This window comes from Balaenoptera ricei, chromosome 8 (assembly GCF_028023285.1).
Source record: "Balaenoptera ricei isolate mBalRic1 chromosome 8, mBalRic1.hap2, whole genome shotgun sequence".
In the NCBI taxonomy this organism is placed as follows: domain Eukaryota; kingdom Metazoa; phylum Chordata; class Mammalia; order Artiodactyla; family Balaenopteridae; genus Balaenoptera; species Balaenoptera ricei.
In genome coordinates, this window is record NC_082646.1 from 107,962,545 (window position 1) to 107,987,848 (window position 25,304).

At 55.9% G+C, this 25,304-nt stretch overlaps 3 protein-coding genes and 1 non-coding gene across 11 annotated transcripts; 1 reads left to right on the forward strand and 3 right to left on the reverse strand.

Annotated features, from left to right (window-relative positions):
* Positions 1–133: 133 nt before the first annotated feature.
* Positions 134–7,337, reverse strand: BRMS1 (BRMS1 transcriptional repressor and anoikis regulator). 3 transcript variants are annotated; one of them, XM_059932074.1, is made up of 11 exons: positions 7,186–7,337; positions 4,428–4,573; positions 4,269–4,359; positions 3,996–4,123; positions 3,769–3,848; positions 3,588–3,684; positions 2,927–3,019; positions 1,718–1,782; positions 1,183–1,220; positions 938–1,049; positions 134–693 (listed from the first exon to the last, which is right to left on the reverse strand). In XM_059932074.1, exons 1-11 carry the CDS (start codon positions 7,335–7,337, stop codon positions 628–630), a joined length of 1,068 nt encoding a protein of 355 aa, XP_059788057.1. In that variant the 3' UTR covers positions 134–627. The 3 variants fall into 3 exon arrangements, with proteins under 3 accessions (XP_059788057.1, XP_059788055.1, XP_059788056.1); XM_059932072.1 differs by lacking the exon at positions 938–1,049 and having other exon boundaries at positions 1,181–1,220; XM_059932073.1 differs by lacking the exon at positions 938–1,049 and having other exon boundaries at positions 1,181–1,220; positions 3,996–4,114; positions 7,186–7,270.
* A 249-nt stretch (positions 7,338–7,586) lies between these two features.
* B4GAT1 (beta-1,4-glucuronyltransferase 1) lies at positions 7,587–9,866 on the reverse strand. The gene is made up of 2 exons (XM_059932075.1): positions 8,693–9,866; positions 7,587–8,452 (listed from the first exon to the last, which is right to left on the reverse strand). The coding sequence occupies exons 1-2, from the start codon at positions 9,746–9,748 to the stop codon at positions 8,261–8,263; spliced, it is 1,248 nt and encodes a 415-aa protein (XP_059788058.1). The 5' UTR covers positions 9,749–9,866; the 3' UTR covers positions 7,587–8,260.
* Positions 9,867–10,330: 464 nt separating this feature from the next.
* On the forward strand, positions 10,331–10,412 carry TRNAS-GCU (transfer RNA serine (anticodon GCU)). The gene has a single exon. It is a non-coding gene; the product is annotated as a tRNA-Ser (tRNA).
* Positions 10,413–15,157: 4,745 nt separating this feature from the next.
* SLC29A2 (solute carrier family 29 member 2) lies at positions 15,158–24,428 on the reverse strand. Of its 6 annotated transcripts, none has more exons than XM_059929822.1 (12): positions 23,793–24,428; positions 23,460–23,541; positions 21,866–22,026; positions 21,493–21,632; positions 20,961–21,095; positions 20,208–20,305; positions 19,902–19,986; positions 19,197–19,333; positions 18,830–18,935; positions 18,646–18,731; positions 17,574–17,773; positions 16,602–16,799 (listed from the first exon to the last, which is right to left on the reverse strand). In XM_059929822.1, the coding sequence occupies exons 1-12, from the start codon at positions 23,819–23,821 to the stop codon at positions 16,697–16,699; spliced, it is 1,362 nt and encodes a 453-aa protein (XP_059785805.1). In that variant the 5' UTR covers positions 23,822–24,428; the 3' UTR covers positions 16,602–16,696. The 6 variants fall into 6 exon arrangements, with proteins under 6 accessions (XP_059785802.1, XP_059785801.1, XP_059785805.1 ...); XM_059929821.1 differs by having other exon boundaries at positions 16,707–16,899; XM_059929819.1 differs by lacking the exon at positions 19,197–19,333 and having other exon boundaries at positions 15,158–16,899; positions 21,866–22,017.
* Positions 24,429–25,304: the final 876 nt, after the last annotated feature.

Below are 25,304 nucleotides of genomic sequence, written 5' to 3' on the forward strand. Positions count from 1 at the left end.
AGCGGGCAGGCTCCCGCTAGGCAGTGAGAAGAGGTAGCAGGGCCCCCAGAAGAGACTGCCTGTCACAAGCACTCTCCATGAGAGCCCTGCTTCCCTTGCAAGGTAAATTAGACACACGCTGGTCACGCAAGAGTCCCAGGAAAGGTTTTAATTCCAGTCCCTGAAATCTGGGAGGCAGACACCAGGAACCGCCTTGAGAAGGAAGACCTGTGGAGCCTGCCTTCTCACCTCCAGCAACAGCCAGGACACAAAGGTCCCCCAAATATCATTTCTGGCCCAGAGTTCCTGTGAAGTGGGACCCAGCTCACTGGCTCGGTGACTAGGGAGCCGGGTCCAAGGTCAGCAGAAAGGATGTTGCTTTGGATTAAGATGAGGCACGTCTTCCATCAGGGAGGGCACCGCGAAGGCTGACCTTCGGTGGGGGCAGGTGCTGGGCTGGCCGGGGATGGAGGAGACAGTCTTGCCTGGCTAGGGCAGCTCCAGGCCACAGTTGAACAGGGGCCCGAGGAGAGGCAGAGGAGGAGTCCAGACCAGTGGCGGCTGGAGGGGAGGGCCACAGCAGCACGGGAGGGCTGGCTGGGCAGACGCCGAGGGGCCCGTCCGTCTGCCTTTCTGCAGCAGGTAAGTTCAAATGCTGGGTTTGCTGCCAGCTGCTCCAAGGGCCCCCTGGCTGTGAACAGCAGGGTCAAGGTCCTGGGGGTACACAGGAAGGGAAAAATCAGTGCAGGTGAGAGAATGCCGAACCAAGAGGGAAGCAGGCACTTCATATGGGGGACTGAGAGGAGTGGCCTCAGTCGGGCGCAGGTCAGCTCCACACCCCTGATTCCTGGGCCTCTCTGGTACTCTGGGCCTGCCAGGCCGGCTGCTAGGGCTCAGGACTCCACCCTCCCTAACCAGGGCTGGCGGGGCGGGTCCATCACCTAGTCCCATTACCCACCCCCGCCCTAACTCCCACAATGCCCTCACACCCAGACCGTCCTGACTCTCTCAGGCCACTGATCTGACACAGCCCCTGCCTCCCTCTGGGCTCCTTTCCTGGAGGCTGGGCGGGGGGAGGGAGAACAACCCTGGTGGTTTGTGTTTTTTTTTGACCAGGGATCAAACCCGCACCCCCTGCAGTGGAAGCGCAGAGTCTTAACCACTGGACCGCCAGGGAAGTCCCGACCCCGCTGGTTCTTACCATCTGATTTTCTCTTCTGAGGGGACACGGCTGCTCTCGCCTGGGTGGGTAAGAAGAAAACCCCCCTGAGAGCCTGCCTCCAGCTTGGCAAGTCCCCCCTCCACCATCAGCCTTTCTGGGGTGGAGGCGCTGCTGGGTCCGGGCTGCACAAGAGGGGTTGCCGGGGGATAAGACCCCTTCTAGGCAAAGGTTTGATGTGCTCTCCTGTCAGAGACCCAGGCAGCCCAGCTGCTTTCCCGCCTTCCTGCCCTCCCTTTACCACCCCCATCAAAACCTGCCCTGCAACCAGGAAAGGGCTGATATAAACTAGAAACTCCCTCTTCCAGGGCAGCCTCAGGCCAAACGAGGCCTGTGAGGTCAAGCAATGCCAGGGAACCTGGGCTGAAGGCAGAGGGTGCCAAGGGCTGAGCAGAGAGCTCCCCAGGCCCTCAGGAAGTCCACACGTGGAGAGCCTGCAAAGACCAAAGCTGGCGTCTGGTTGGGGAGGGGGCGCTACACTGCCAGCCCCCATCCTGAGACAGGCAGCACTGGACCCACCTTTTTGATGGCCGTCCAGTCCTCCAGGATGTCGATCTCCTGCAGCATGTACACGATGTAAGGGCCTGCAATGGGGGGTCAAGGAAGCAGGAAGCCTGGTGGAGGGGGCAGGTGATGGGCCTTGGCCCGGGAGCTCCAACACTCAGGAGAGGCGGTGCCGTGGACAGCGGGGCAGGGAGCCGAGGACCTGGATAAGAGCTCGGGCTCCACCTCCTACCTCTTGGCCCCCGGGTTCTCGGTAGGGTGGAGGGGTGGCATGGCTATGGCCTATTTCACCCACTCCGCGGGGCCCTTCCAGCCTCAACCCTACCACTCCTCAGCTCCCCCTCACCTCTTCTCCAGTCTCAAGGTCAGAAGACCAAGCCCATGCCACCCACTCAGGGATCTGGCCCCTTTCCCCATCTACAAAGAGACTCTAGTCTCCTCTGTCCCGAAAACAACCCTCCTTCGGTCTCACACTCCCCTGTGGGGACCAGCCACTCTGTCCCCCTGATGTCTCCACACCCTCACCTCCCATTCACCCTTCAAGTCTCTGCAGTCTAGATTCTTCCCTCCCTCCCTGCGTGAACCTGATTCCCACCACCAGGAGGTCAGTGCCCTGAGAATCTGGTCGCTGCAGGAATATGAGGGGTGGGGTGGGGTGCACAAGAGAATTCAATTCAACGCCACACTGGCTGTGCCAGGAGGGAGGAAGGCACAGCAGGCTCTGGACCAAAGGGACTCACGCCTGGGGCAGGGCAGAGATGACCATGCCCAGATGGGAGGCAGGTGCCGCAGTTTAGGTACAGGGGTAATACCTAAATAGCCATTTCGGCGGGGAAACCAGGAGAGGCTTCGTGGAGGAGGTAACAACCAAGATGAGCACTGAGCAGGCACCCAGGCAAGAGCAGCCGATAGAAGAGTGGAAAGTCAGCAAAGGCATGGGGGTGGGAAAGCCTGGGACATCATGGGAAAGCCAGAAGGGCCTCAAAAGAGATCTCACTCAGGAAATTATGAGGAAATCTCTGGATGGATGTTTCTATTTTTTCATGGTCCACACAGCCTAGGAGGACCCTGCAAAAAATCCCTGACGGCTGGATTTGACTGGACATGGCCACAGGATGCCAGATGACCATAAATGAGTCTGGTCTGCCTCTGTCTTCCGTGTCCCTCCACCCTCCTCCGCCCTGACCTCTCGCCCAGCTCGGGCCACCGTGGGGGAAAGGATACCGGAAACAAGAGGGGCCTTCTTCCTCTTGCTGGGCGGCAGGGAGTCCCAGGTCTTCGAGCTGCCTCTGGCGTGCAGTTTGTCATCCCACCACTCTGTGCCCCAGACCAGGGTCAGGATCGGGGTGCCGGCCATCCCAGGATGCCCCACCCCTGTAGCCTGCGTCGCTCACCTGGGCCAGGCCAGCCCTTCCCCATCACCACCCCCCCGCAACCAGGGCAGTGCAGAGAAGCCTGGGCTTGGGGTTAGAAGCTGAGTTCAACCCTGGGAAAGAGGTCACCGTGATTTTGTGAGCCTCAGTTTCTTCATCTGTTTCATGGACAGGGGTACGATAATAATTCCTCCCTCCCCAGTGCCCTGTATGAACGTCGGCCTGTGGACATGGAGAGGACTTGGCCATGGCATGTGCGTGTGTCAGAATGACCCCTCCGTTCTGGAAATTGAGCAGGGGGGCAGGGGACCCACTCTTCCTGAGTCCCCACTGTGTGTCAGGCTCTGGGCTAGGCGCTTCCCTGGCTGCTTTCATTCAGTCTCCACAGTGACCACGAAGCAGGTCCTCTTACAACCCCCCTGTGCAGGCGGGGAAGCTGAGGCCCAGATGGGGGGCAGGCACTGAAAGCACAGGGCCTGGGGCAGGGGCGCCCAGCCGGCCGCTCGCCTCACCAGAACTGATGTCCAGGCTCTGGCGGTCCTCCTCCAGCCTCTGGATCCGCTCCTGCAGCTCCCCCTGCAGCGTGTCGTAGAGCAGCAGCTTCTCACTCTGGAAGAGGCGGAGTGGCTCAGCCAGGCAGGCCGGGGAGGCCACCTCCATCCCCACCCCGCGCCCGGCGCCCGGCACATTCACCTCCAGGTGCTGCTTGGCTCCCTGCAGCTCACACTCGTACTTGTTCCTGATCACGTCCAGACAGAAGCCCTTGTAAATCCCTGCGGAGGGAGGGAGAGGGAGGTCCTGCTTGGCCAGGGACCCAGGGGCCCATAAAGGGGGGCCAGGAGCACGGGTGAGGCAGGGCAGGGATGAGAGAGGAAGGGGACAGAGAGCCATGGCTTCTGGTAGGGGAACAGGGCACAGACCTGCCACCTGAATGCGGATCTTGAGGCTCCGCTGCAGCCCCCCGAGAGGCTCTGTGTATTCGGGCGCCCTCTCAGCTCCCACCTCCTCCAGCCGCAACCGCAGCTGACTCAGCCGTTCCCTGAACAACCTGGGAGGTAAGAGGCAGCCGCGCACCCGTGTGCTCGCCCGTCAACCACGAGCGGAGCACCCGCTCCACAGCAGGCCCCAGCCAGCCCTGCCCGGCCCCAGGCCCGCTGCCTCCTGGAAGCCCGGCCCCAGGGTCCCTTGCTCACTTCTCCTTCAGTTCCGAGAACTGCTTCTCCAGGTCCAGCATTTCACTGACGCACTCGCTGCGGCGGCGCTCGCAGTCCTCGTCGTCCATCTCTGGGACAAGAGGCCAGTCAGGGCCGGCGGAGCAGGGGCAGGCGGGCGCGCGGGCGGGTGGGGCTCACCTGAGCTCTCCTCCTCGGACTCGGTCTGGCTGCCGCTCCGTTCCTCCTCGCTCTCTTCCTCCTCCCCATTCATCTCGGCGGCCGAGTCGCCCTCTGCTTCCATCTCCTCGGTGTCTTTGCTTGGAGGCTGGACGGGCATCTGGGCTCTGGGAGTAGGAGTGGAGCCATCACTCGCCACTGCCCACAGCTCTGAGCGGGAAAGTGGCCACTTGGGAAGTCAAACCAAGCCTCACTGCAGATGGGGACAACCGGGGGGGGGGGGCGGTGACTGGACTCGCCACACCCTGGGCACACACTGGGTGGGGCAGGTGCAAGTGGCCCTGCAGGCACATCTCCCGGAAGCCTGGGAGGCACAGAAGTGCCCATGCCCGTGGACGCTGCTGGTGATCCCAACCCCGGGAACAGAGGCCAAGGTGACGATCCATAAGATGGGAAAGGCCAGAGGCGGGCCCCCCACTGTCTGTGGGACTGGGCCCAAACTTCTGACTGGGGCTTTCAAGGCCCTGCGTAGACTGGACTTGAACTGCTGGTCCGGCTCCTTCACCCCACCATCTAACGCTTAGTTCTCAAATACACCATGCACTTCCTCCCCCGCGCCCCCCGCCCACCGCGCTGCCCCTTCTGCCTATGATGCCATCCACTTCTCTTCCTGAGGACACTCTACAATGCTCTTCTCACTGTGCTCAAATCCTATCTCCCTCTGCTTCCTCTAAGACCTCACGTCATCAGTGCTCCCGTCTTCTGCATCCTCCACTCTCCCTCTTGACAGCTCTTGCCCATGAACCTTTAGACGCGTTCAGGAATTTCCCATCATATAGAAAAAGCAGAAACACAAAACTTCACCCCACTCCACTCAACCGCCCCCCGTTTTCCACCTTTTCCAGGCCTTGCTCTTCCTACTTTCACCTCCCGCTTGTTCCAGTCTGTTTCTACATCATCGCTCTCAGCTGAAACTGATCCTGCAGAGTTAACAGATGACCTCCTTGTACCTAATGCCAATATTTTTTGGTGCTTACCTCAGGTTGACTTCTCAGCAACACTGAACGCTGTTAAGCATTCTTTCTTTTATTCACTCATTTAATCTTTATTGAAAATCTAATATAAGCTAGGTACCATCAGACACCATGGTAGGAAGCAGGCACAAGTGTGACAGAAAGACAGTCTCTGACCTCAAGGAGTTTACAAGTTCCTGGATGAGAGAGAGGCCAAGAAGCAGATCATTACTGTGGCGTGAGAAGAGTTAAGACGAGGGGCATATGGGAGAGGCAGCTAAACTGGGACCTGGCGCCTGCTGCAGCTTTGAGGGCAGAGGAAGATGGGCCAGACAGATGAGCTGAGCTGGTTGAGGGAGGGAGCATTCTAACCACAGTGAGTGGCGTGAGCAAAGACCCCGAAAGGAGAGAAGGGGCAGGGTTGGGGGCACCTGGGTCTAAGCCTCAGAGAGAAATCTGGGCTGCAGAGATCTGGTCATCACATATAGTGAGTTCTTCAGGCCTTGGGAGAGGGTGCAACCAGCAAGGTAGAATGTGTGGAGTGAGAAGGGGCTCGTGATGGAACTCCCAGGGTCACCAAAGGGGCAGATGATGCGACCCCTGCAAAACAGAAGGAAAGTAGCAAGAGATGGAGGAGGGAAAACTCAAAGCACGGAGAGAACTTCAGAACGAAGGAGACGTGACAGTGCCAAGTGCGGCCAAAAGATAACCCAAGAGGAAGAATAAACAGTCTTCTCAACAGATCATCTCTTTGTCTGCTGGGGGCTTCTGGTTCACTGTGATGTGCTTGTCTGGGCACTTTTTTTGTAGTCCTTTAGCTCCGTGTAGACACCCTTCCTTATTTATTTACATGTCTATTTGCCCATTCTCATGTCTGTCTCCCCAACCAGTCTGTAAGCCTCACCAGGGCTGGGCTGCACATGCGCTTTATTCGCCTAGCACAGTACTGACTCATTCGATGACTGGAGGATTTGCAAATACAAATTAAACCAAACAAACTTTTGCAGGGCAGGGATTGGCTTTTACTTCTTGGTAGCCCCTGGCCTCTGTAGTGGCAGCAAACGTCAATTCAAGTAAATTAACTGGCCTAGCCTAGAGGACAGTTTTGAAACATTCCTCAATGATTTCACAAATGATCTGACCCTGACCTGAAAACCTCGGTTCTCCAAACCAGCCTCATCTTTCCCATTCTCAAGCCTCAGTTCCTGCATTTCCCAAACTTCGCAATTCCTCTTCACTGTTAAATATATTTATTTTGGAAGACGCAGCGGCAGGTAAGTCCTACCTTTCCGGACCAGAAAGGGTGAGGGGTTGGGGGAGGTCTCTCCAGCAGTCTCTGAGTCTACTGGGTGAGCTAAATTAAATCACAACCTCCCCCTCCTTACCCTGGGTATAAAAAGAGAATAATAAAGATTGCAAGCGGTAAGGAATGGAAAAGCAAATTATAAGGCACTGTGCACAGGCAGTTTATCTCTCAGAAAGTGAGCATGTCGAGGGCAGGTCTCCTCGGAAGGAAGACTCTTCCCCACCCTCGAAGAAGCCAACACAGCCCCTCTACGGCGCGCCAAGAGCCCCCCGTTCCGCTCCATCTCCGTACGCGCGGGCGCGGGCGGGACAATCACTGGCTCTTCCACGGCCAGCACCGGTCTCGCGGCCCCCGGCACGCGTCCGGCCGGTTAAGTCTCCGCTTCGGCCCTGGAGATTGGGCCGGCTCCGACCCACTGGCAGGAGAGGGCGAACCAGGCGCCAGGGTTGGCGTTACGCACCCGCGGGGTGTGGGGCCTCCGGCCTCACGTCCGAGACTCCCTGAGAGGTGCCGGAGGCTGCCGGTACCGGCCGCGGCCTCGGGACTCCCGGAAGCGCCGAGCGGGCCTTTTCTCCTGAGGCGGGAGCCTGTCCACGCTTCCGCATGCGTCATCAGCAGGCGCCCGTCGGATTGCTCACAATTGGACAGCTGGGGGCGAGGCATGTCGGGATACCGCGGGCCGGTTTCCATAGCAACCAACTGAAATTCACACAGGCTTTCAACAGGCTGGGAAGGCCCTGGTGCGTTTGTTGCTCTGCAGCCCGCGAGCCTCGGTCCGCAGCCACCACCCACGGCTTGAAAGGGGAGAACCCGCGACCTGCTCCCCCACCCCGCCCGGTTCAGGAGAGTAATGGAGCCAGCTTTAGGTGTGAACACTCATTTATTTACACATTGTAGTCGGTAGGCAAATTACCCAGCCCAGCCTATTCAAGGGTCCAGATCTCAGACTCCCACGCACAGAGCCTGCAGACCCATCCCTTCTCCAGGGCCCCCGAGACGGAGGCCTAAGACAACCAGGAAGTTGCCCAAAAGCTAAGAACTAAATTCAACGCCTTCAACTGGTTTCTTTCCAAAATTCCCATTTTGTTAAGTACTCAGACTTCTCAGCTCTGCCCCACTCATACTTTTTGCTCTCCTACAGCCCACCCACCCAAGAGTGTTAATAATAATAACAATAACAACAATAATTATACTGTAATAATAATAATACTTCACATTTGTACGAAGCTTACAGAATGTTTTCACATGTAGCATCTCATCTGAACCTCCCAACAGTTCTGTGAGGTAGGTATTCTCACCTCCCTTTAACAGACGGGGTAACTGAGGCTCAGAGAGAGAACGGGATTTGCTCAAGGCCACACAACTAGTTAGTGGTTAAGCTAGGACTTGATCCCAGCATCCCATACTCAAGTCCAGTGTTCGAACACCACAGCTACCACTGTAAAGTGGAGTGACATTTCTTACCCCAGTCAGGCCTGAGGGGCGGCCTAAGGAGGGAGGAGGCTGAGACTTCTCAGACTAGGGGAGGGAAGGGCTCAGCAGTGACGCGGGGAGTCAGGGTACTTGGCCTTCAACTCCTGTTTGAACTGACGGTAAAGGATCTTATTGTGCTGATTTTCGGCCTCTTTCTGGGGATGGAATTTCAGAGCTTCTTTGAAGCCCTTATGAACCAGGAAACCTTCGTTCAGCACCTCGAAATCGAATCCTGCCACGTGCAGCTCACAGGCCTGTGGGGGGAGAGACAGGTCAGCAAAGTTTGATGACATTCCTAGGGCAGAGACTGACATCCCGGCTCGCTCCAGCATTCCTATTCCTCTGGAGGCATCCTGGATCTTCCAACCATCCAACCACCTCCTGAACTATGATCCCTCCTGCTCATTGCCTCCTTTCCATCCAGAGCCACTCATAGCTCCCTGACCCCACCATCCATCCTGCCCCATTTCCCCTGCCCTCTCCCTTATGAGCACCTGGCTGATACGATTGAAGCCATACTGCCGAAAGCGCTCGTCGAAGTTGGGCACCTTGCCTCCGGCCACGTAGAATGGCTCCCAGGGGTCTTGCCAGGGCACCACGTAGGCAGGCCTCAGCAAGGTCTCTTCTGGCAGGTTGACCCAGCGGGAGTAGTTGGTGGGCGCCTGGCAGGGGGTGCACAGCCCATAGTAGAAGGGGCGCACCTCGCCCACCTGGTAGAGCTGCAGCAGCTCATTTTTGTTCGTGGGCATGCGGCGGGCTCGACGGATCTCGAAGGCAGGCACCACCAGCGCTGTGCCCGCCCACTGCTTGCTCTGATCCAGCATTTCTCGAAGGCCTCTCCACAGCCCCTCACTGGGCACCATGTCCACGTCGATTACCAGGGCATAGTTGGCCCCCTCACGAGCCAGATTCCTCAGCAGGTTATTGGGGTAGGAGACATTGGTGCCCAGCGCGTAATTGATCCCGGGCTGGGCCACCCTGGCTAGCTTGTCAAAGACCTCCTGGCAGGACCGCAACAGGGCAAACTCCCCTGGCTCCCGGGGGTCGGGCACGGCGGCCTCATAGCGTGAGGGGCACACAAGGTGCATGGCAACCCTGGCACGCATATCGGGGCAGTGGCTGCTCAGCGCGTAGGTCAGCACCGTGGCCAGCTGCGCCTCCTCCTTGGTGGCGGCGAACACCGACACGGATAGCGGGCCCTCCCAGCGCTCCAACAGGCCCGATAGGTGCAGCAGGTTGTCCACACTGGCGTGAGTGGCCAGGATCACATCGTTGGGGTCCATGGTGGTCTTCAGTAGGCCCCTGTAGACGCGATAGTCGCCGCTAGCGTCCAGGACGCCTCCGGAGGCCAGCGCGGTGCGGAGCTGCGCCTTGACTTGGTCCACCGACCGCGGGGACGGGGGAAAGAATTCAAAATATTGGTCTTGCTCCTCCTGCCCGTGCAGCCCGGACAGCAGCGACAGGTAGAGCAGCTGCAGCATCGCCACCAGCATTAGCGCGGCCAGCAGCAGCTGGTAGAAGGCGCACCGGATGGCGTAGGACATCTGCATGGTTCTCGGGGTTCGCGGCGCGCAGCAGGGACCACCGGGCCGCAGCCTCTGCCTGCCGCCGCAAGCCCGGATTTACCGCAGCCTGCCGAGCGCGGCCGAAGCGAGCCGAGGCGAGCCGAGCCCCTCGCGCAGCCGCGCCAGCCCGCCCGCGCCGGCCTCGGGCGCGCCAGCTCGCCCCCTGTGCTCCGGGAGGAGCTACTGCATCCTCTGCCCGCGCCGCGCGCTTTGTAAACGCTGGAAACTGTCCGCCACCGCTCCCCCGCGCCTGCTGGGTTCCCAGGGACAGGCACCCCCTCCTCCGGGTCAGTGCGCGACCTCCTGGACCAAGAGCGTCCTGAAACCTCGGCGCGCTCGCCCCCGACTTAGGGAGGGGAAATTGTCGCAGAGCTTGGCTGCAGAGTGGTGAAGGATGGCGCGGGTTTCCGCCTATGGCAGGCGGAAAGGAACACAAAAAGCCCCTTTCTGTCCGCCGTCTCTCCCTCCTCTAGGTCTCATCAGGTCTGTAGTGAGGAGTGCCTGCGAGGGTCCCGGGAGGCGCGGAGATAAGAGAGAAAGGAATGTGGAAAAGAACATTTTACGTGGGACGAGGTGGCCGAGTGGTTAAGGCGATGGACTGCTAATCCATTGTGCTTTGCACGCGTGGGTTCGAATCCCATCCTCGTCGGTCGTGTTTTACACTGGAGATGATTCTTAATTTTCACAACCCGATGTCTGGAGCAGCGGGTCGAAGAGAACTGAACAGGAGGTGGGACACAATTCAGTCCGGACGGGGCCTCTCTTCTGTCTTTGTTCAACGTGCATTCCTGGCCGTTTCATACTCCAGGTACCTGGACCTTATGAGAGAAGGTTGGAGGTGTGCTTTTCCTTCTCCCTAGAAAGAGGGCCCGGGGTTTGGTGGCACCTAAAAACCAGAACCGGAATTCTGGCCAATGCCAAATTGGGGGCCAATATGTTTTACGCAGGAACTAGAGAAAACCAGCCTGGAGGAACTGCTCTGTCTAAAGTACTGGAACTTGGTGGTGGCAGTGGCGGTGATGCTTGATCATTTAAATTATTAATCTATTCAGTGCACTGATTCCCCTCCCCCAGCACTTCTCCCAGGGCAGAGACGTGTGTATCCACACACCTGCCTCCCTAACACACACACACACACACACACACACACACACTTAAGCAGAAGGCCTCGAATATCTTAACACCAGTCAGCGTACACAGAAGGTGCTTGATAAGTGTTTGTGGAATGATTGCTCCATGGACTCTTTAAAAGAGGAGAGGCTGTGGGGAAGGGCAGGTACTTTGACATGTATTGTAGCAACTGTTCGAGCGCTGTGAATCTTGGGAAGGTGCTTTAGGACAGTCAGGGGAGGACCTGGAACGTCAGGATAAGGTGTTCGCCGGCTACTCCACACGCAGTAGGGAACCAAGGTTGTTGAGTTGAAGGGTGATCGGGAGACCTATATTCTGCGGCTCCAACTTGTGGAATCTGATGCTATCTCCAGGTAGACAATGTCAGAACTGAGTTGTATTGTAGGGCACTTAGCTGGTGTCAGAGAATTGCTTGGTGTGGGGAAAAAAAAAACCCCACGCATCAGAATTGATGTCAAAATTGTCTGTATAGAAATAAAACTGAATTTTGTGTATTCTTGAATCCTGCAACTTTGCTGAAGTCATTTATTAGCTCTAATTGTGTGTGTCGGTGTGTGTATTCTTTAGGATTTTCTGTATGTGTGTATATCATTTGTGATTATGGATAGTTTTCCTTCTTCCTTTCCAATTTGGATGCCTTTTATTTCTCTTTCTTGCCCAGTTGCTCTGGCTAGAATGTCCAGTACAAAGTTGAATAGATGAAATAGTGAAAGCAGGCATCCTTGTCTTTTTCCTGATCTTAGGGGGAAGACTTCAGTCTTTCACCATTAAGCATGAAGTTTGTTGTGGATTTTTCATAAACACTCTTTATCAGGTTGAGGAAGTTCTTATTTATTCCTTGTTTGTTGAGTGTTTTTATCTTGAGAGGATGTTGGATTTTGTCAGTGCTTTTTCTGCATCAATTGAGATGATCATGTGGTTTTTCCCCTTCATTTCATATTTGGTGTATTACAATGATTGATTTTTGTATGTTGAAACACTTTGCATTCTAGAGTAAATCCCACTTGGTCATGGTGTATAATTCTTTTAATATGTTGCTGGGTTCAGTCTGCTAGTATTTTGTTGAGGAATTTTACATCTATATTCCTAAGGGATATTAGTTTGTAGTTTTCTTTTCTTGTGATGTCTTTATCTAGCTTTGGCATCAGGGTAACGCTGGTCACATAGAATGACTTAGGAAGTGTTCCCTCCTCTTGTATTTTTTTGAAGAGTTTGAGGACTGGTGTTAATCCTTTAAATGACTGGTAGAATTTGCCTGGGAAGTCATCTGGTCCTGGAGTTTCCTGGGAGGTTTTTGATTACTGATTCAATCTCATTCCTTGTTATAGATATGTCCAGATTTTCTATTTCTTCTTGAGTTATTTTTGGTAGTTTATGTGTTTCTAGGAATTTGTCCATTTCATCTAGGTATCTCATTTGTTGGCATACAGTTATTCATAGTGTTCTCTTATAATGCTTTTTATTTCTGTATAATCAATAGTAATGACCCCCTTTCATTTCTGATTTTAGTAATTTTCAGGTCTTCACTTTTTTTCTTAGTCTACTCAAAGGTGTGTCAATTTTATTGACCGTTTCAAAGAACCAACTTTTGGTTTCATTGATTTTCTGTGTTGTTTTTCTATCTTCCATTTTGTTTATCTCCACTGTAATCTTTTTTTTTTTTTTTTTTTTTTGGCCACATTGGGTCTTCGTTGCTGCGCACGGGCTTTCTCTAGCTGCGGTGAGCGGAGGCTATTCTTTGCTGCGGTGCACGGGCTTCTCATTGTGGTGGCTTCTCTTGTTGCGGAGCGCAGGCTCTAGACACACGGGTTCAGTAGTTGTGGCTCGCGGGCTTAGTTGCTCCGTGGCATGCCCACTCTAATCTTTATCATCTCCTTCCTTCCGCTAGTTTTGGGTTTAATTTGCTTGAGATCCTTCCTACTTTTTAATGAGGCATTTACAGCTGCAAGTTTCCTCTCAGCACTGATCTTGCTGCATCCCATAAAGTTTAGTATGTTATCTTCATTTCCATTTGTCTCAAAGCATTGTCTAATTTCTCTTTTGATTTCTTTTTTAACCCATTAGTTGTTTAAGGGCATGTTGTTTAATTTCCACATATTTGTGAGGTTTCCAGTTTTTCTATTATTGGTTCCTAGTTTCCTTCCACTGTGATTGGAAAAGATACTTTGTGTGATTTTACTCTTTTAAAAATTATTGCAGGGACTTTCCTGGTAGTCCAGTGGGTAAGACTCCACGCTCCCAATGCAGGGGGCCCAGATTGAATCCCTGGTCGAGGAACTAGGTCCCACATGCATGCCACAACTAAGGAGTCTGCATGCCGCAACTAAAGATCCTGCATGCTGCAACTTAGACCTGGCGCAGCCTAAATAAATATTTTTTAAAAATTATTGCAACTTTGTTTTGTGACCTAATATGTGCTCTTCCCTGGAGAATGTTCCGTGTGCACTTGGGAAGAAGGTATATTCTGCTGTTTTTAGGTAGAGTGTTGTGTGTATGTCTGTTTGGCCTGTTTGGTTTGTAGTGTGTTCAAGTCCTGTTTCCTTGTTGATCTTCTGTCTAGTTGTTCTATCGTTTATTGAAAGTGGGATCCTGAAGTCTCTATCATTGTAGAAATGTCTGTTTCTCCTTCAATTTTGTCAATTTTTGCTTCATAGTTTTTAGGACTTTGTTGTTAGGTGTGTATATGTTTATAATTATTATATCTTCTTGATGGACTTACGCTTCTACGAATATATAATATCCCTCTTTGTCTCTTCAATGATTTTTGAATTAAAGCCTATTTTTTCTGATATTAGTATATCCACCCAAACTGTCTTTTTTGGTTACCGTTTTACATAGAATATCTTTTTCCATTCTTTAACTTTCAACCTATTTGTGGTTTTGGCTCTAAAGTGAGTTTCTGGTAGATAGCAAGCATATAGTTGAATCATTTTCAAATCCATTCTGACAGTCTCTGACTTTTAATTGGAGAGCTGAATCAATTTACAGACCAGGAGGTGTCCTCCTCATAAAAAGGTGAGCAACTGGAGGATAAGGGCTGGCCTTGCAAAGTTTGTGTCTCTCCACCAAGCCTATCTCAGTGCCCTCCACATAGAGCCCCCTCCAGCTGTTTGCTCACGGACACTGGCTGCTTCTGAGGGAACCTGGGCCTGTTGGCAGAGCTGTGTCAGGCTGGGGATGTGGCGGTGGCCGGGTGGGCTGGGCATCAGGAGAGGGACGAGCAAGTGTAGCCCATCAGCCCAAGTATTTTGCTAACATCAAAACCAGCTGCATCCTGACCTGATGGGAAAGTTGGGCTAGGTATACGGGGAAGGAGGACAGGGAGAAGGAATTCCACGTTGTGACATCCTAAGGACATCTTTCTGGGCCCATCCTCCACTGCTCAGCCCAACCCGGCTGAACGTGGACCAGCGCCACTGGGTTCCCCGGGATGGCTGGGTCTGGCAGGTCTAGGGAGCTTCTGGGTACAACAGACAACAGTCTCTTAAGGTAGAGAAGGAGAAGGGGACCTAGGAAGTACTGGGGTCCTGCTCCCAGCAGTCCCAGCCAAAGGGTACAGCTAGGCCTAGTGGTCTGCACAAAATAATCCCAGGATTACAACTACCATTTAGTAAATGTCAGTCTGTACTCCCGTGCTTTCTCCAGGACTGCAGTCTCCAGGAATCCCAGTTCCCACTGCTGGGAGAGGGCCTGGCTTTGAACCCAGGACTGTGGGTCAGGGCACAGGCACTTAACCACCAAGTTAAACGGCCCCTGTAGAGGCCGCAGCCTTCTCTTCTGTGGGCCTTCTCCTCTCTCCAATCCCCTGGTTAGGCCTCAGCCTTAAGGCCCTTCAGCGTTTGTCCCCAGCCCACTGCCCCAGCCTCATCCTCTCCCGTGCCCTTCCTCACACCCTAGGAGGTTCCGCTCCCCCCGTGACCTGCTGCCAGAAGTCCCCACTGTTCCCTGAATATTCCGTGTCCATGCCTTCCACATTTTCTGGTACCTCTGCCTGGGACGCCCCTCCCCACCTCAGCCCAGCCAGCTCGTATTCATCCCTCAAGGCCCAGCTCAGGGGACACCTCCTCAGGGATGCTTGCCCCAACTTCCCAGTGAGATCACTGGCCCCCTCTTCTAGAGTTTCATATTACACATTCTGCAGGGTCCTCACAAGCCCCATCACAAGTTACATTCTATTTCCCATGGCCTTGGGAGGAGGGTCACAACTCCTTTGTTTCAGGGTTGCCAGACCAGCCAGAACCTGGCACAGTGAAAAAGGGTCAAAGGAGTGTGGCTTTATTTCAGCTCCCAAGGTCATAGCTTGCCTCACTTTCCTCTTTGGTAGCAAAGCAGCCTCTGGCTTCTGAGCAGGGGGCCTGCGCTGGCTCAGCGCCTGGCATATAATAGCTGCTGAGGGAATGGTCACAGAAGGCAGGAGGGCAAGTGGGCAGAAAGGCCGCCGCCTGTAATCTCAAAACCCCCTGCTTTTCTCTGTGCTGGGCAGGGTAGCACAGGTGTGTGGCCAAGCAGGCCTTTCCTGCGTCCCTCTGGAGAATTGGCTGACTGCCTCTCTGAGTCTCCATTTCTGAGAAGGGGGAGCCTGGGGAAGCAGAGGACACCGGTGGGGGAGAGAGCGATAGTCATCCATGCGGCCAGGCGCTCTGCCCGGGAGCACAGGGCTCCTTGCAGGCCAGCACCCCTGGTAGATAATGGGCCATGATGTGGTCAAGGGGGCCTGGGCCATGATGTGGTCAAGAGGGCCCAGTGCAGGGATCCCCACAAGTCCCTGCCCCTCTCAGGGCCTTGGTCATCCCATCTGTCAAATGGGTACAATCATCCCCACCCCACCCAGCTCATCGAAGCCAACAGAGCTGAAAGCGCTTTGGAAAGTGAATTCATTGTACAAATGGAGAAGGTTATTATTAGACCCAGGAGCAGGGTCAGAGGGAAAAATCAAGCAAAAAGGTGGAGTAAGTGCTTAGGGCTCTCGCCTTGAGCCCCTCAAGGAAAAGGGAAGCAGGCAGTGGGCAGGAAGAACAGCACCTACAGGGAGGTGGGGGCTGGGTCCTGGCTCTGCCAAGAACTGGTCACTTCCCCCTGGGACTCGGTTTCCTCACCTGTACAGAGGGGAGCACAATCCCTGCTGGCCTCCCTCCAAGGGCCTCAGTGTGGCTTCAGTGAGAGAGCAGGTGCAAAAGAGCTTTGCAAACTGTAAAGTGCAGTGCACACATGCAGGCTAACTGCAGTTCTGGGACCCAGGCCCAGGTGGGCTCTGGGGAGTGGACACAGTAAATGCTGGCGACGAAAACACTGTTTGAGGCCCAGAGGGTCCTTCGAGCACCCTCAGATCCTGAACTCCTTCTCCCTGTCCCTTCCACTTCCCTGGAATCCTCTGTTCTGGAGTCCAGGAGACTTGACCATGGGGTCGCTGAGGCCGGGAGAGAAGAGGAGCTCCTGCCCAGGGCTGGCCCCCGCTCCCACTCTGAATCTGAAGCTGCGGCCACACCAGCCACACAGTTGGCAAGGTCCCACCTGTGGCCTCTGAGCCCCGGCACTTGGCCAGTGAGTTTCTCATGATTAACCAATGCACTCCTGATGGCGAGGAAGGGCCATTGTCCTCGGCCCTCTTTTTCATGATCATCACCCTTTCAGTGAGGTCTGTGTGCATCTAGATAGTCTGTCTCTGTGCGTCAGCTCCACTCCTGGGGAGGGTTAGAATGGCAGGTGGTGAATTCTTCCTTGCAGCACTCCAGGTGGTCACCAGCCCAGGAAGGAGAACAGCACCTGCCTCTTCCTGGCACCCCCAGACCGCAGGGCCCCAGCTCAGCAGAGGCTTGAGCCCGGCCCACCATTCCCCCTGTGCTGGGTCTCAGCTCCGAAGAGAAGATGCTGGGAGAGCCCTGGATGGAGCACTTCAGAGCAGCGCCTTGAAGAGGAAAGAGAGGGAGGCTCCACAGGACAGCCCCAGAGCCAGGAAGAAGGTCATGAGGGTGCCGGCCACCTCCCTCTCGTGTGGCAGCACCTGCCTAGAACACACAGGAGTAGGAGCTCTTAGAAAATGTCAGGCCCAACCTGGACCCAGCCCTGTGCCCTCCGCCCTCCTAACAACAGGACGCCTGAGTTCTAGTCTGGGCTGACCCAACCTCTGGTCACTGTAATTAGGCCCTTCTCTCTGGACTCCAGTTTCCTGATCTGTAAAATGGGGCCACTGGACACAGACATCTCTCACGCCCCTGGCGTCTAGATGTAACTGCCTTCCTTCCTGGCAAAATGTCCCCTACCTGGTCCTCCCGGTCACCTCTGCTCTCCCTGGATTCTCAACTCCATTTTCCCTAGAGTAAATAGCCCAGGAACTCTGCTTGTGATCAAAACCTTAGCTCCCTTGCAACTGAGAATTTGCAGGAGTAGCTGGGCCCTAAGGAATGACAGTCCAACCCATTTATTTCACAGATGGGGAAACTGAGGACCAGAGAGGAGGCCCCAAAATCAGTGCCTGGGCTGCTTTACTGGGCAGGAACCTCCCCAGCCAAGTCCTCCTCTCCCCAGCTCCTGGCCTGGGGCCGGCTCAGCAGTTCAAGCCTGACCTGACAGGTGGCACCAGTGAGGCCTGGAGACAGCTAGGGCTGGGCTGGCTCCCCTCAAAGAGCTAGCCCATCTCCCTGCTCCCAGGCCCTCCCCCCCACCTTCCCATCCCCCAGACCTGGGCGCCAGGCACATGGTGAGGGACACCAGGTAACCATTTGAAACAGCAAAAAGCAGCATGAAAGTGATGAAGTAGGCGTCCTGTGGGAAGAGGATGGGCAGCCGGGACCTCTCGGGCACGTGGCACAGCATGAAGAGTGGCACAAACAGGACGCGCAGGCAGACCAGCAGGGGCAGCAGCCGGCTGTCTTCGTCTGGCTGCGGCAGAAGGTTGGGGTGAGGGTGGTCCCTGGGAGCAGGGTCTCTGCTCCAGGGACACCCCAGACAGACTCAACTATCACTTCCCCTGACCTACTCCATGTGTGCCAGTGAGGACCCAGCACTTGGGCCTCTGGAGAGAGAGCAGCTGGGCCAAGGCCACCCAGCAATCAAGGACCAGCCTGGGACTAGACTTTGCCTCTCCTGAGCTCCAGTTCGTGCTCTCTCCATGGCAGAACTAGACAAGCATCTTCGGTTTTCAACGTTGGTGGCTCTGAGCACCCCTGGGGGTTCCGAAGACCCCATTTGGGGAAGATGGGTTTGGAAGCTGGGGATCCAGGCCCCATCCTGGCTTGGATGCACAGCTTGTGGGATCTTAGTTCCCCGACCAGGGATTGAACCTGGGCCCTTGGCAGTGAGAGCTCGGAGTCCTAACCACTGGACCGCTGGGGAATTCCCAGAGCAACTACTCTTTGATCTACTTTGTTTGTTGTGTGTCCTTGGAAGATTTCATTTAAAGAAGCAGCATCTTGGCTAAAAGCAATCTAAATACTAGGAATCTTGTCTGACCTCCCACGTGGTGCAGGAAGCTCCACATAACAGTCTCTAAGCACCGGGGTCTGGGGCCTAGGCTGGATGCTGGAGACACAGGTCAATTGGACAAGGCTTCTGCTTTCAAAGAGTTCATAGTCTAAGCCCTGGCTTGCATATCTCCAGGGGCCAGGTGCTCACTGCTCAACCAGCCAGCTGTTCCATTACCAGACCCAGACCAGTGGGACTGTTGGGACATCACCTTTCTGTGCTCTTTCACACCCTCTGATCCCCGACTGCTGCCCCAAACCGTCAGATCACCCCAGCCTAGGTGTGCTCACCCACAGGAAGTAAGAGGTCAGGCTCCGTCCCAGACAGTCCATGACGTTGAAGAGAAGGAAGCAGCAGATGGGGTTGAAGAACTGACCTGGGAGGGAGAGAGGGCTTATCCTGGTCCCGGCTGCCCTCTTCCCTCTCTGCCCTTCATTCCCACTGCCCTGTCCTCTTCCACTTCCCAGCACTCACTCCACTTCCCGGGGCTGGTGGAGCTGGTCACCATGGCCGTGATGGCTGGGAAGACAGACAGGGTGACTGTGAAGACCAACACGAGGCACAGCGCCGTCAGCCAGATCTGGGAGTCGGAGGCAAGGGTGTGAGCAGGCGGGCAGACCCAGAGCCCAACGCGCAGCCAAACCCTCCTGCTCAAGCCCTGGCCCAGGAACAGGACACTGGGGCCTGGCCCAGCGTGTCTCTGACCCACCATGACCCTGTCACCTTGGGTGGACCGGGTGAGTACTAAGGCCCCAGTCCATTCTAAGAGTCTCTGGGGAAGGCTGGAGAGAGCAGCCCTCTTCCCCAGGGATGGTGGTTGGGGGCTCTATCCAAGCCAAACCTTCTGGAAGACAATGAAAACTGAAGGTTTTCCTGGCTTCTGGGGTTCCTCTGGCTCCATCTCTGTCTCCTTCTCAGGGTCAAGATCCAGAGTCAGGGCTGCCTTTTGGGGGCTGTTGGGAATCCCATTCTTCTCATCTGGGGCAAGAGGGGAGGGCAGGGTCATGCCTGTGACCCACGCTTGTTACAACCAGGCCTGAGGGAAGGAGATTCCAAGCAATTAAAACAAGTGACCCTCCACCAGCCCAGGGTGCAGGCAAAGAGAATTAACAATGGAAATATGCCGAGCTACTATTTATTAAGCCCATACTTGTGCATGGCAGAGTTAAGCACCTTAAATGGATTATTTCACTGCCATTGCTTTACAAATAAAGAAACTGATTCTCAGAGGGGTTACGTGACTTGACTAAGGTCACACAGCTTGGGTGTTATGAAGCTAGAATTCAAACTCAGACACACTTGGATCTAGAACTTGTATGCCTGAAGCTCTACTGCCTCCCCATTTTATAGAGGAGGAAACTGAGGCCCAGAGGGCAAAGGGATGACTTTAATCCCATTGACTTCCCTTCAGGATCTTCTGCCTCTGATTACATGAGGCTACTAGGGATGAGGGTTCTGGTTGGGGACAGAGGGGAAATGCTTCCCTGTGGTGGTGGCTCTAGCCTCCTCTGGGTCCTCCACCTCCCTGGCAGGGTCCCAGGCTCACCAGACTTGAGGAGCTCAGCTTTGGTCTCCAGCTCTTGACCTTGTGCCTTTGATGGTTTCTTGGCCAGGTAGTAGCGGGCAAACTTCTGCAGAAGGAAAGCGTTGTCCCTGCCTGGCTTGGCTGAAGTGCCGGGATCCCTCCCCACCCTGTTGACTTAGAGGCTGGGATCCCCCAGTGGCTGACTCCTTTGGGGATCAGGGCTGGGCCCAGGTCCCCTCTGCCTCCTTTGGCCTCTCTCAGGGCCTCAGACTCAGGGCTGTATCTGTGATGCTCTGAAGTGGGCCTTGAGCCCAATACCAGGCTCACCAGGTAGGGCAGGCTCAGGTAACACACGATGGACATGAGGATGCCCACGCAGGGCGTGATGAAGTACCCCAGGGCGGAGGTCTGCGCATCCACGCCACCTGTGCGGAAGCTTCAGCTGCAGAAGGGAGGTGGCTGGTCCACCAGCTCCCGCAGGGCTAACAACTCTTTTCCTACTTCGCATTATGCATGTCTCAGATTCACCTCCCGGCATCTTCCATTCCTCCCACTAACAAACTCAGGACCCTTGTGCCGGGGGCCCCAGCCCAGCCCTTCACGTCTCTCACTCTTCCCCATGTGTCATTTTTGTTGAGCACCTACTATGTGCTCATTACTGCGTGCTCATTACTGCATGCTCCTTACAATCTGAGGATGGAGCTATAATAATCATTCAGGTGGGGAACCTGACACAGGTAAGTGCCAGCCAATGCTCCCAGCTAGGGAGCAGTGGAACCGGGATACAAACCCAAGTCCATCTGAATCCCAAACCTGTCCCCCTTTCCCTCAACCTCAGCCTACTGCCACATGCCAGTGCTGGCCTCAGGAATCCTGCCCCTGGCCCCAAGTTAACCCAGTCCTCACCTAGTCATTCTCTCATTGTATAACTCAAGAGCCCCAAACCCAATCCCCAGCCCCCCATCACCCCATCACCTCCATCTCCACCAAAGCCCAAGGCATCCTGCTCTTGGCACACTCTCTCTGCTCCCCAGAATCCCAGAGGCCACCCCTGCCCTCCAGCCACCCAAGTCTACTCACTGGCCATGGACATGAGCATGGCAAGAGCAGCGAAGATCCCAGCCAGGCCCTGGCCGCTGAGGAAGAGGGTGCTGTACGTGGAAGGCATGGTGCCCAGTTGCCCGAAGAGGCTGCCCTGCAGAACTGCACAGAAGGCTGTGGAGGGACAGGATTGGGGGCCGCTGCTCAACTAGGCAGGCCTTGGGGGCTCCCTGGAGGAGGTGTTGGCAGGGTGCATAGGGGACTCCGGACTAGGTTGGGTAGGCATGAGACTCTGGACATTCCGATGTAACACCCCACATTCATCCCCCCTCCGAGGTGCAGCCCTAGGTGTGAGGGGCTAGGGGCCAGGAGACCTGCTCTTAGGTCACTGTGGGGCCTTGGACGAGTGACTTTTCTTCCCCCCTGGGCCTCAGTTTCTCATCAGGGATATGGGTGATGCTACTGCTGTCTTCCCTTCTTGGATACCTTGGGCCCCTTCAGTAAAAAGAAGAGGCTGGGCTGAAGCCCTGGGGGGCTGGGTGGGGAGGTGGGGAAGGGCAGCGGTGCTCACAGTTGATGAACCAGACAGAGGCCATGGTGATGGAGAAGAAGGGCCCGGGGCTCATGTCCACCTTGACCAACACCGCCGTCAGGGTGAAGAGCAGCAGGATGGCCAGCAGGCTGCCCAGAATCCGCACCGTCTCAGGGACGCTGCTCATAACGGGGGAGGGCGGAGTGGGCATCGCTGGGCCCAGGCCAGGGGAGGGGAGGGGGCAAGAGTTTCATCCCAGGGCTGGACAGTGGGGGCTGTGGGAGAGATGCAGGGGGAGGGGAGGAAGGATGGGAGGTCTTCCCTGGGCCCAGAAGGAGCTGCCTCAGCAAAGGCGGGGAAGGGACAACAGAGGGATGGCCTGGGATTGAGCCCAAGGGGCAGGGCTTCTCACCACTGGTACAGGAAGGAGTTGAGGAGTGTGAAGAACAGCAGAGGCAGCTGGGACAGCAGTGTCACCCAGTTGTTGAAGTTGAAGGTATCTGCAGGACTCGTGTGGTTGGTGCCCAGGGTCTCGGTGGTGCCATTGGCCCCTGCCAGACGCCCCTGGAAGTACTGCCAGGATGCCAGGGGAGTGGGGTACAGGGTCACCCTACAACCTACCCTCAGGAACCCCCCAGCCTTCTCCCTCTACCTCCTCGCATGCTTGGGATTGCTCCGTTAACTTCTGCGGGACTGACTCTCTGTCCTTGCACCGTCCCCAGCACCTGGCACACAGTTGGAGCTCGATGAACGTGCATTGAATTGAACGGCTGAAGTCTGGGACCGAGCCCAAGCCCTAAGAACCCCCAACTTGGGCCTTGCTCCATCTTTGGATCACCCCTCCTCTCCTGTGCCCTGGCTCCAGGCCCCACCCCCACTCCTGCAGCAGCTTCTAGGTTCCCAAGTATTTCTGGAGCTCCTACTGTAAGCCAGGCTCTGGCCCAGGTGCTGACCAACTGCTTTCTCTCTGGAACACACATCCTGCCACGACTCTGCTTAACTCCCCCGCTCCCCGTCCATGGCTCCCTGTTGCCTGCAAGGCAAAGCCCCAAGGTTTTGGAACAGCATTTGGGGCCCTTCAGAACCAGACCCTGGTCTCCCTTTTGTGCCCCATTTCCTGTTCCATCCTGCTAAGCTCCAGGCACCCCAAGCTCTGGCCCTTTCTCTGAATAAGCTAGTACTCTCCTGCCTCTCGGTGTCTTTGCAAGGCTGCTGTCTCCGCCTAGGGTGCCCTCTCCCCTCCTACCACTCCCCTCCCCCAACACAAATGCTTTACCCAAGTTACAAATCACCTCTTCCGTTAAGCAGAAGGAATTGCTCCCTCCCCTGGGGACCCACAGGACTCTGCTCCAAGCCTGGGATGGCACGTGTCATGTTACATTATTTATATTTCTTATGCACCCATCTTGCTCTCAAGACCATGGGCTGATTCATCTTTGGGTCTCCAGGGCCCAGCACAGAGCCAGGCACTAAAGAGGCATCTGGAAAGTTGTTGCATTTAATATATAAGAATAACCCAGTCCCAAAGAGAACACAAGCCCCACATTCCTGCCTTCCCTTGAAAGAATGTAAGCTCCATGAGGATGAAACCTTCCTCTGCTATGTTTCCTTCTATACCCCCAGTGCCAGGAACTCTAGGTGTACATTAACTATTTGTTGGATGAATGAATGTAATTCATGCTACTTCAAAGAAAATCAAAGGCTTGGATAACCCACTTTTTGAGTGACTAGCCAGGAATAATGACAAACAGGGGAAGTAGGTGGGTAGCTCCTTTCTGGTTCCACAGGATCCCCTGACCTGGTGGCCTTGCCCCTCTAGGATCTGAGCATCCCTCAAAGCTTGGTCGTCCTAGCCATGAGAGAGGCACCTCCCCTCTCTGAGCGATCCTGCCTCAGCCGACAAACGGACATAATGAGGAGTCAAAGGCGGCATGGTGGGGAAAGGCAGCTGGAGGGACGGACGGTGGTTGTGACCGTGGGGCTGTCACTCCAGCCACGAGTCTCACCGGGATGGCTGTGATGAAGAAGTTCCAGGGAAGGAGGGTGCCCAGCCCCAGGATGAAGAAGCTGATCCCGACCAGGTGGTAGCTGTGAGGATCATTCAGAAGGTCACCCGGAGGACGTCCCGCTTCGGCGGCCCCTCCCACCTCCCAGGGCAGCTCCTCCAGAGAGCGGACTACAGCCCCCATCACCCAGGCTCAGGCACCCGAGGGAGGCGGCTGACGGGAATTGTAGTTCCAGCTGGTCTGCTTTGAGCTTTGGAGAGCCCGAAGGGAGCGTGTCTGAGCTGCCCACGGCCACCGGATCCCCATACGCACCCCATCCGGTCCCCAACTCGCCTGTCCTGCGGGGCGTCTCCTCGCGCCATGGCCGCCCAGCGGGATGCGCCCGGGTGGGAGAGAGATGGGGAAGCCGCACCTGCACCTGCTCCGGGGCCCGTGGGCCGAGCCGGGGACCCGGGAAGCTGGGTCTTGCAGGTGGTGGACAGGGGAAGGGGGGGTCGGGTCTCCCCGAGGGGAGGCTGGAGCCGGGCAGGGAGCCTCGAGCCGATTTCGCCTGGTCTCAGGCTCCGCAGGCTCCGACCTCGGCTCCGCCCCCGGGGCGGAGACAGAGGGTCGCACCACCCCTCCCGGCCTCAGGACTGGGGACTCCAGACTCCCGCGTCTGATCCCGGCCCGACCTCGCCGTCCCCGGACCCCACGGCACCTCGCGCCGCCCGAGAGGCGGTGACTCGGGAAGATTCCCCCGCCGCCTCCCCTCTCTGCGGGCGCCTGGCCCGGACCAGTGCGGGCAGGGTGGGGGGAGGTAGTGGGGAAGGTGCCCCCCACCCCCCAGCGGAGTGCTGTGGAGCTGACCTGGTGAAGGGTTCTCCCGGCTCCGGCAAGTCGGAGGTGGTGCCGTGGCGCTGCTAGCGCCGGCTAACTTGGGAGACCGCCGAGGGGCCGGGTCGCCGCGCGCCCGCAGAGCCCCGGCCGAGGGTGTAACCCGAGAGCGGCCGGTGCCGGGGGAAGCCGGAGAGACCGTCTGTCACCAGCGGTCCTGGCGGGCTGCGCCTAGATGGGTCCCCCGGGAGGCAGAGGGGAGGGCCAAGTGCAGGTGCCGGTCTGGAAAACAGACGGACCCTTCTCCTCCAGTGGGTGCCTGGGGAAGCGCCGGGACTTTGGGGCGCACAACGGAGGGGCGAGTCCCTCCGGGGCCTCCAGGCGGGCTTCCCGGTGGCGGTGTGGCTGAGCTCCGGAGCAGTGAGGGGCTAAGCAAAGGGTCCGGAGGAATGGGTGAGCCGGAGGTGAGCCCAGGCCCGCCCCCTAGCCTCGCCTGGTGCCCTCCCACCACCGCCGCTTAAAAAAAAAATTACTGTCAGCGGTCCCACGTCACATCTTATCAAACATTAAGATGCACCCACTTCCCACTTTTTTCCGTTAAAAACTTTGAAAGATGATAGACCATTGCCCTTTTGTAATTAATTCTAACTCCTATAATTCACGAGTGGGTTTGTTTTCTCTTCAATCGTCATGCGTATTGGGGATGCTGGAGAAATAAGAGGTATTAAATCACAAATTATTTGCATAAGTAATGACATTTTTTGGCCATTTCCAGGTTCTTGTGGTTTTTTTTTTCTGTAGCCGACTGTGAGTATGTGAAGCAAAGACTGTACTTACCTGTTTTTTTTTTTTTTTTATATTTATTTATTTGGTTGCACTGGGTCTTAGTTGTGGCAGGCGGGCTCCTTAGTTGTGGCTCGCCGGCTCCTTAGTTGTGGCATGTGAACTCTTGGTTGTGGCATGCATGTAGGATCTAGTTCCCCGACCAGGGATCGAACTCGGGCCCCCTGCATTGGGAGCGTGGAGTCT

Bases quoted from the DNA above. Each gene is read 5' to 3' on its own strand.
- BRMS1 (XM_059932074.1), bottom strand. From the start codon at position 7,337: ATGACGCATGCGGAAGCGTGGACAGGCTCCCGCCTCAGGAGAAAAGGC. The intron at 3,849-3,995 runs GTCTGTGCCCTG...CTCCCTCCGCAG, and splicing joins GATCCGCATTCAGGTGGCAG to GGATTTACAAGGGCTTCTGT. The intron at 1,221-1,717 runs GTGGGTCCAGTG...TTACCCACCCAG, and splicing joins ACTGGACGGCCATCAAAAAG to GCGAGAGCAGCCGTGTCCCC.
- B4GAT1 (XM_059932075.1), bottom strand. From the start codon at position 9,748: ATGCAGATGTCCTACGCCATCCGGTGCGCCTTCTACCAGCTGCTGCTG. The intron at 8,453-8,692 runs GTGCTCATAAGG...CTCCCCCCACAG, and splicing joins GCTTCAATCGTATCAGCCAG to GCCTGTGAGCTGCACGTGGC.
- SLC29A2 (XM_059929818.1), bottom strand. From the start codon at position 23,821: ATGGCGCGAGGAGACGCCCCGCAGGACAG. The intron at 23,542-23,792 runs GCGAGTTGGGGA...TGATCCTCACAG, and splicing joins GGAGACGCCCCGCAGGACAG to CTACCACCTGGTCGGGATCA. The intron at 17,774-18,645 runs GTGAGCACACCT...CTTCTGCCGCAG, and splicing joins TGACCTCTTACTTCCTGTGG to CCAGACGAAGACAGCCGGCT.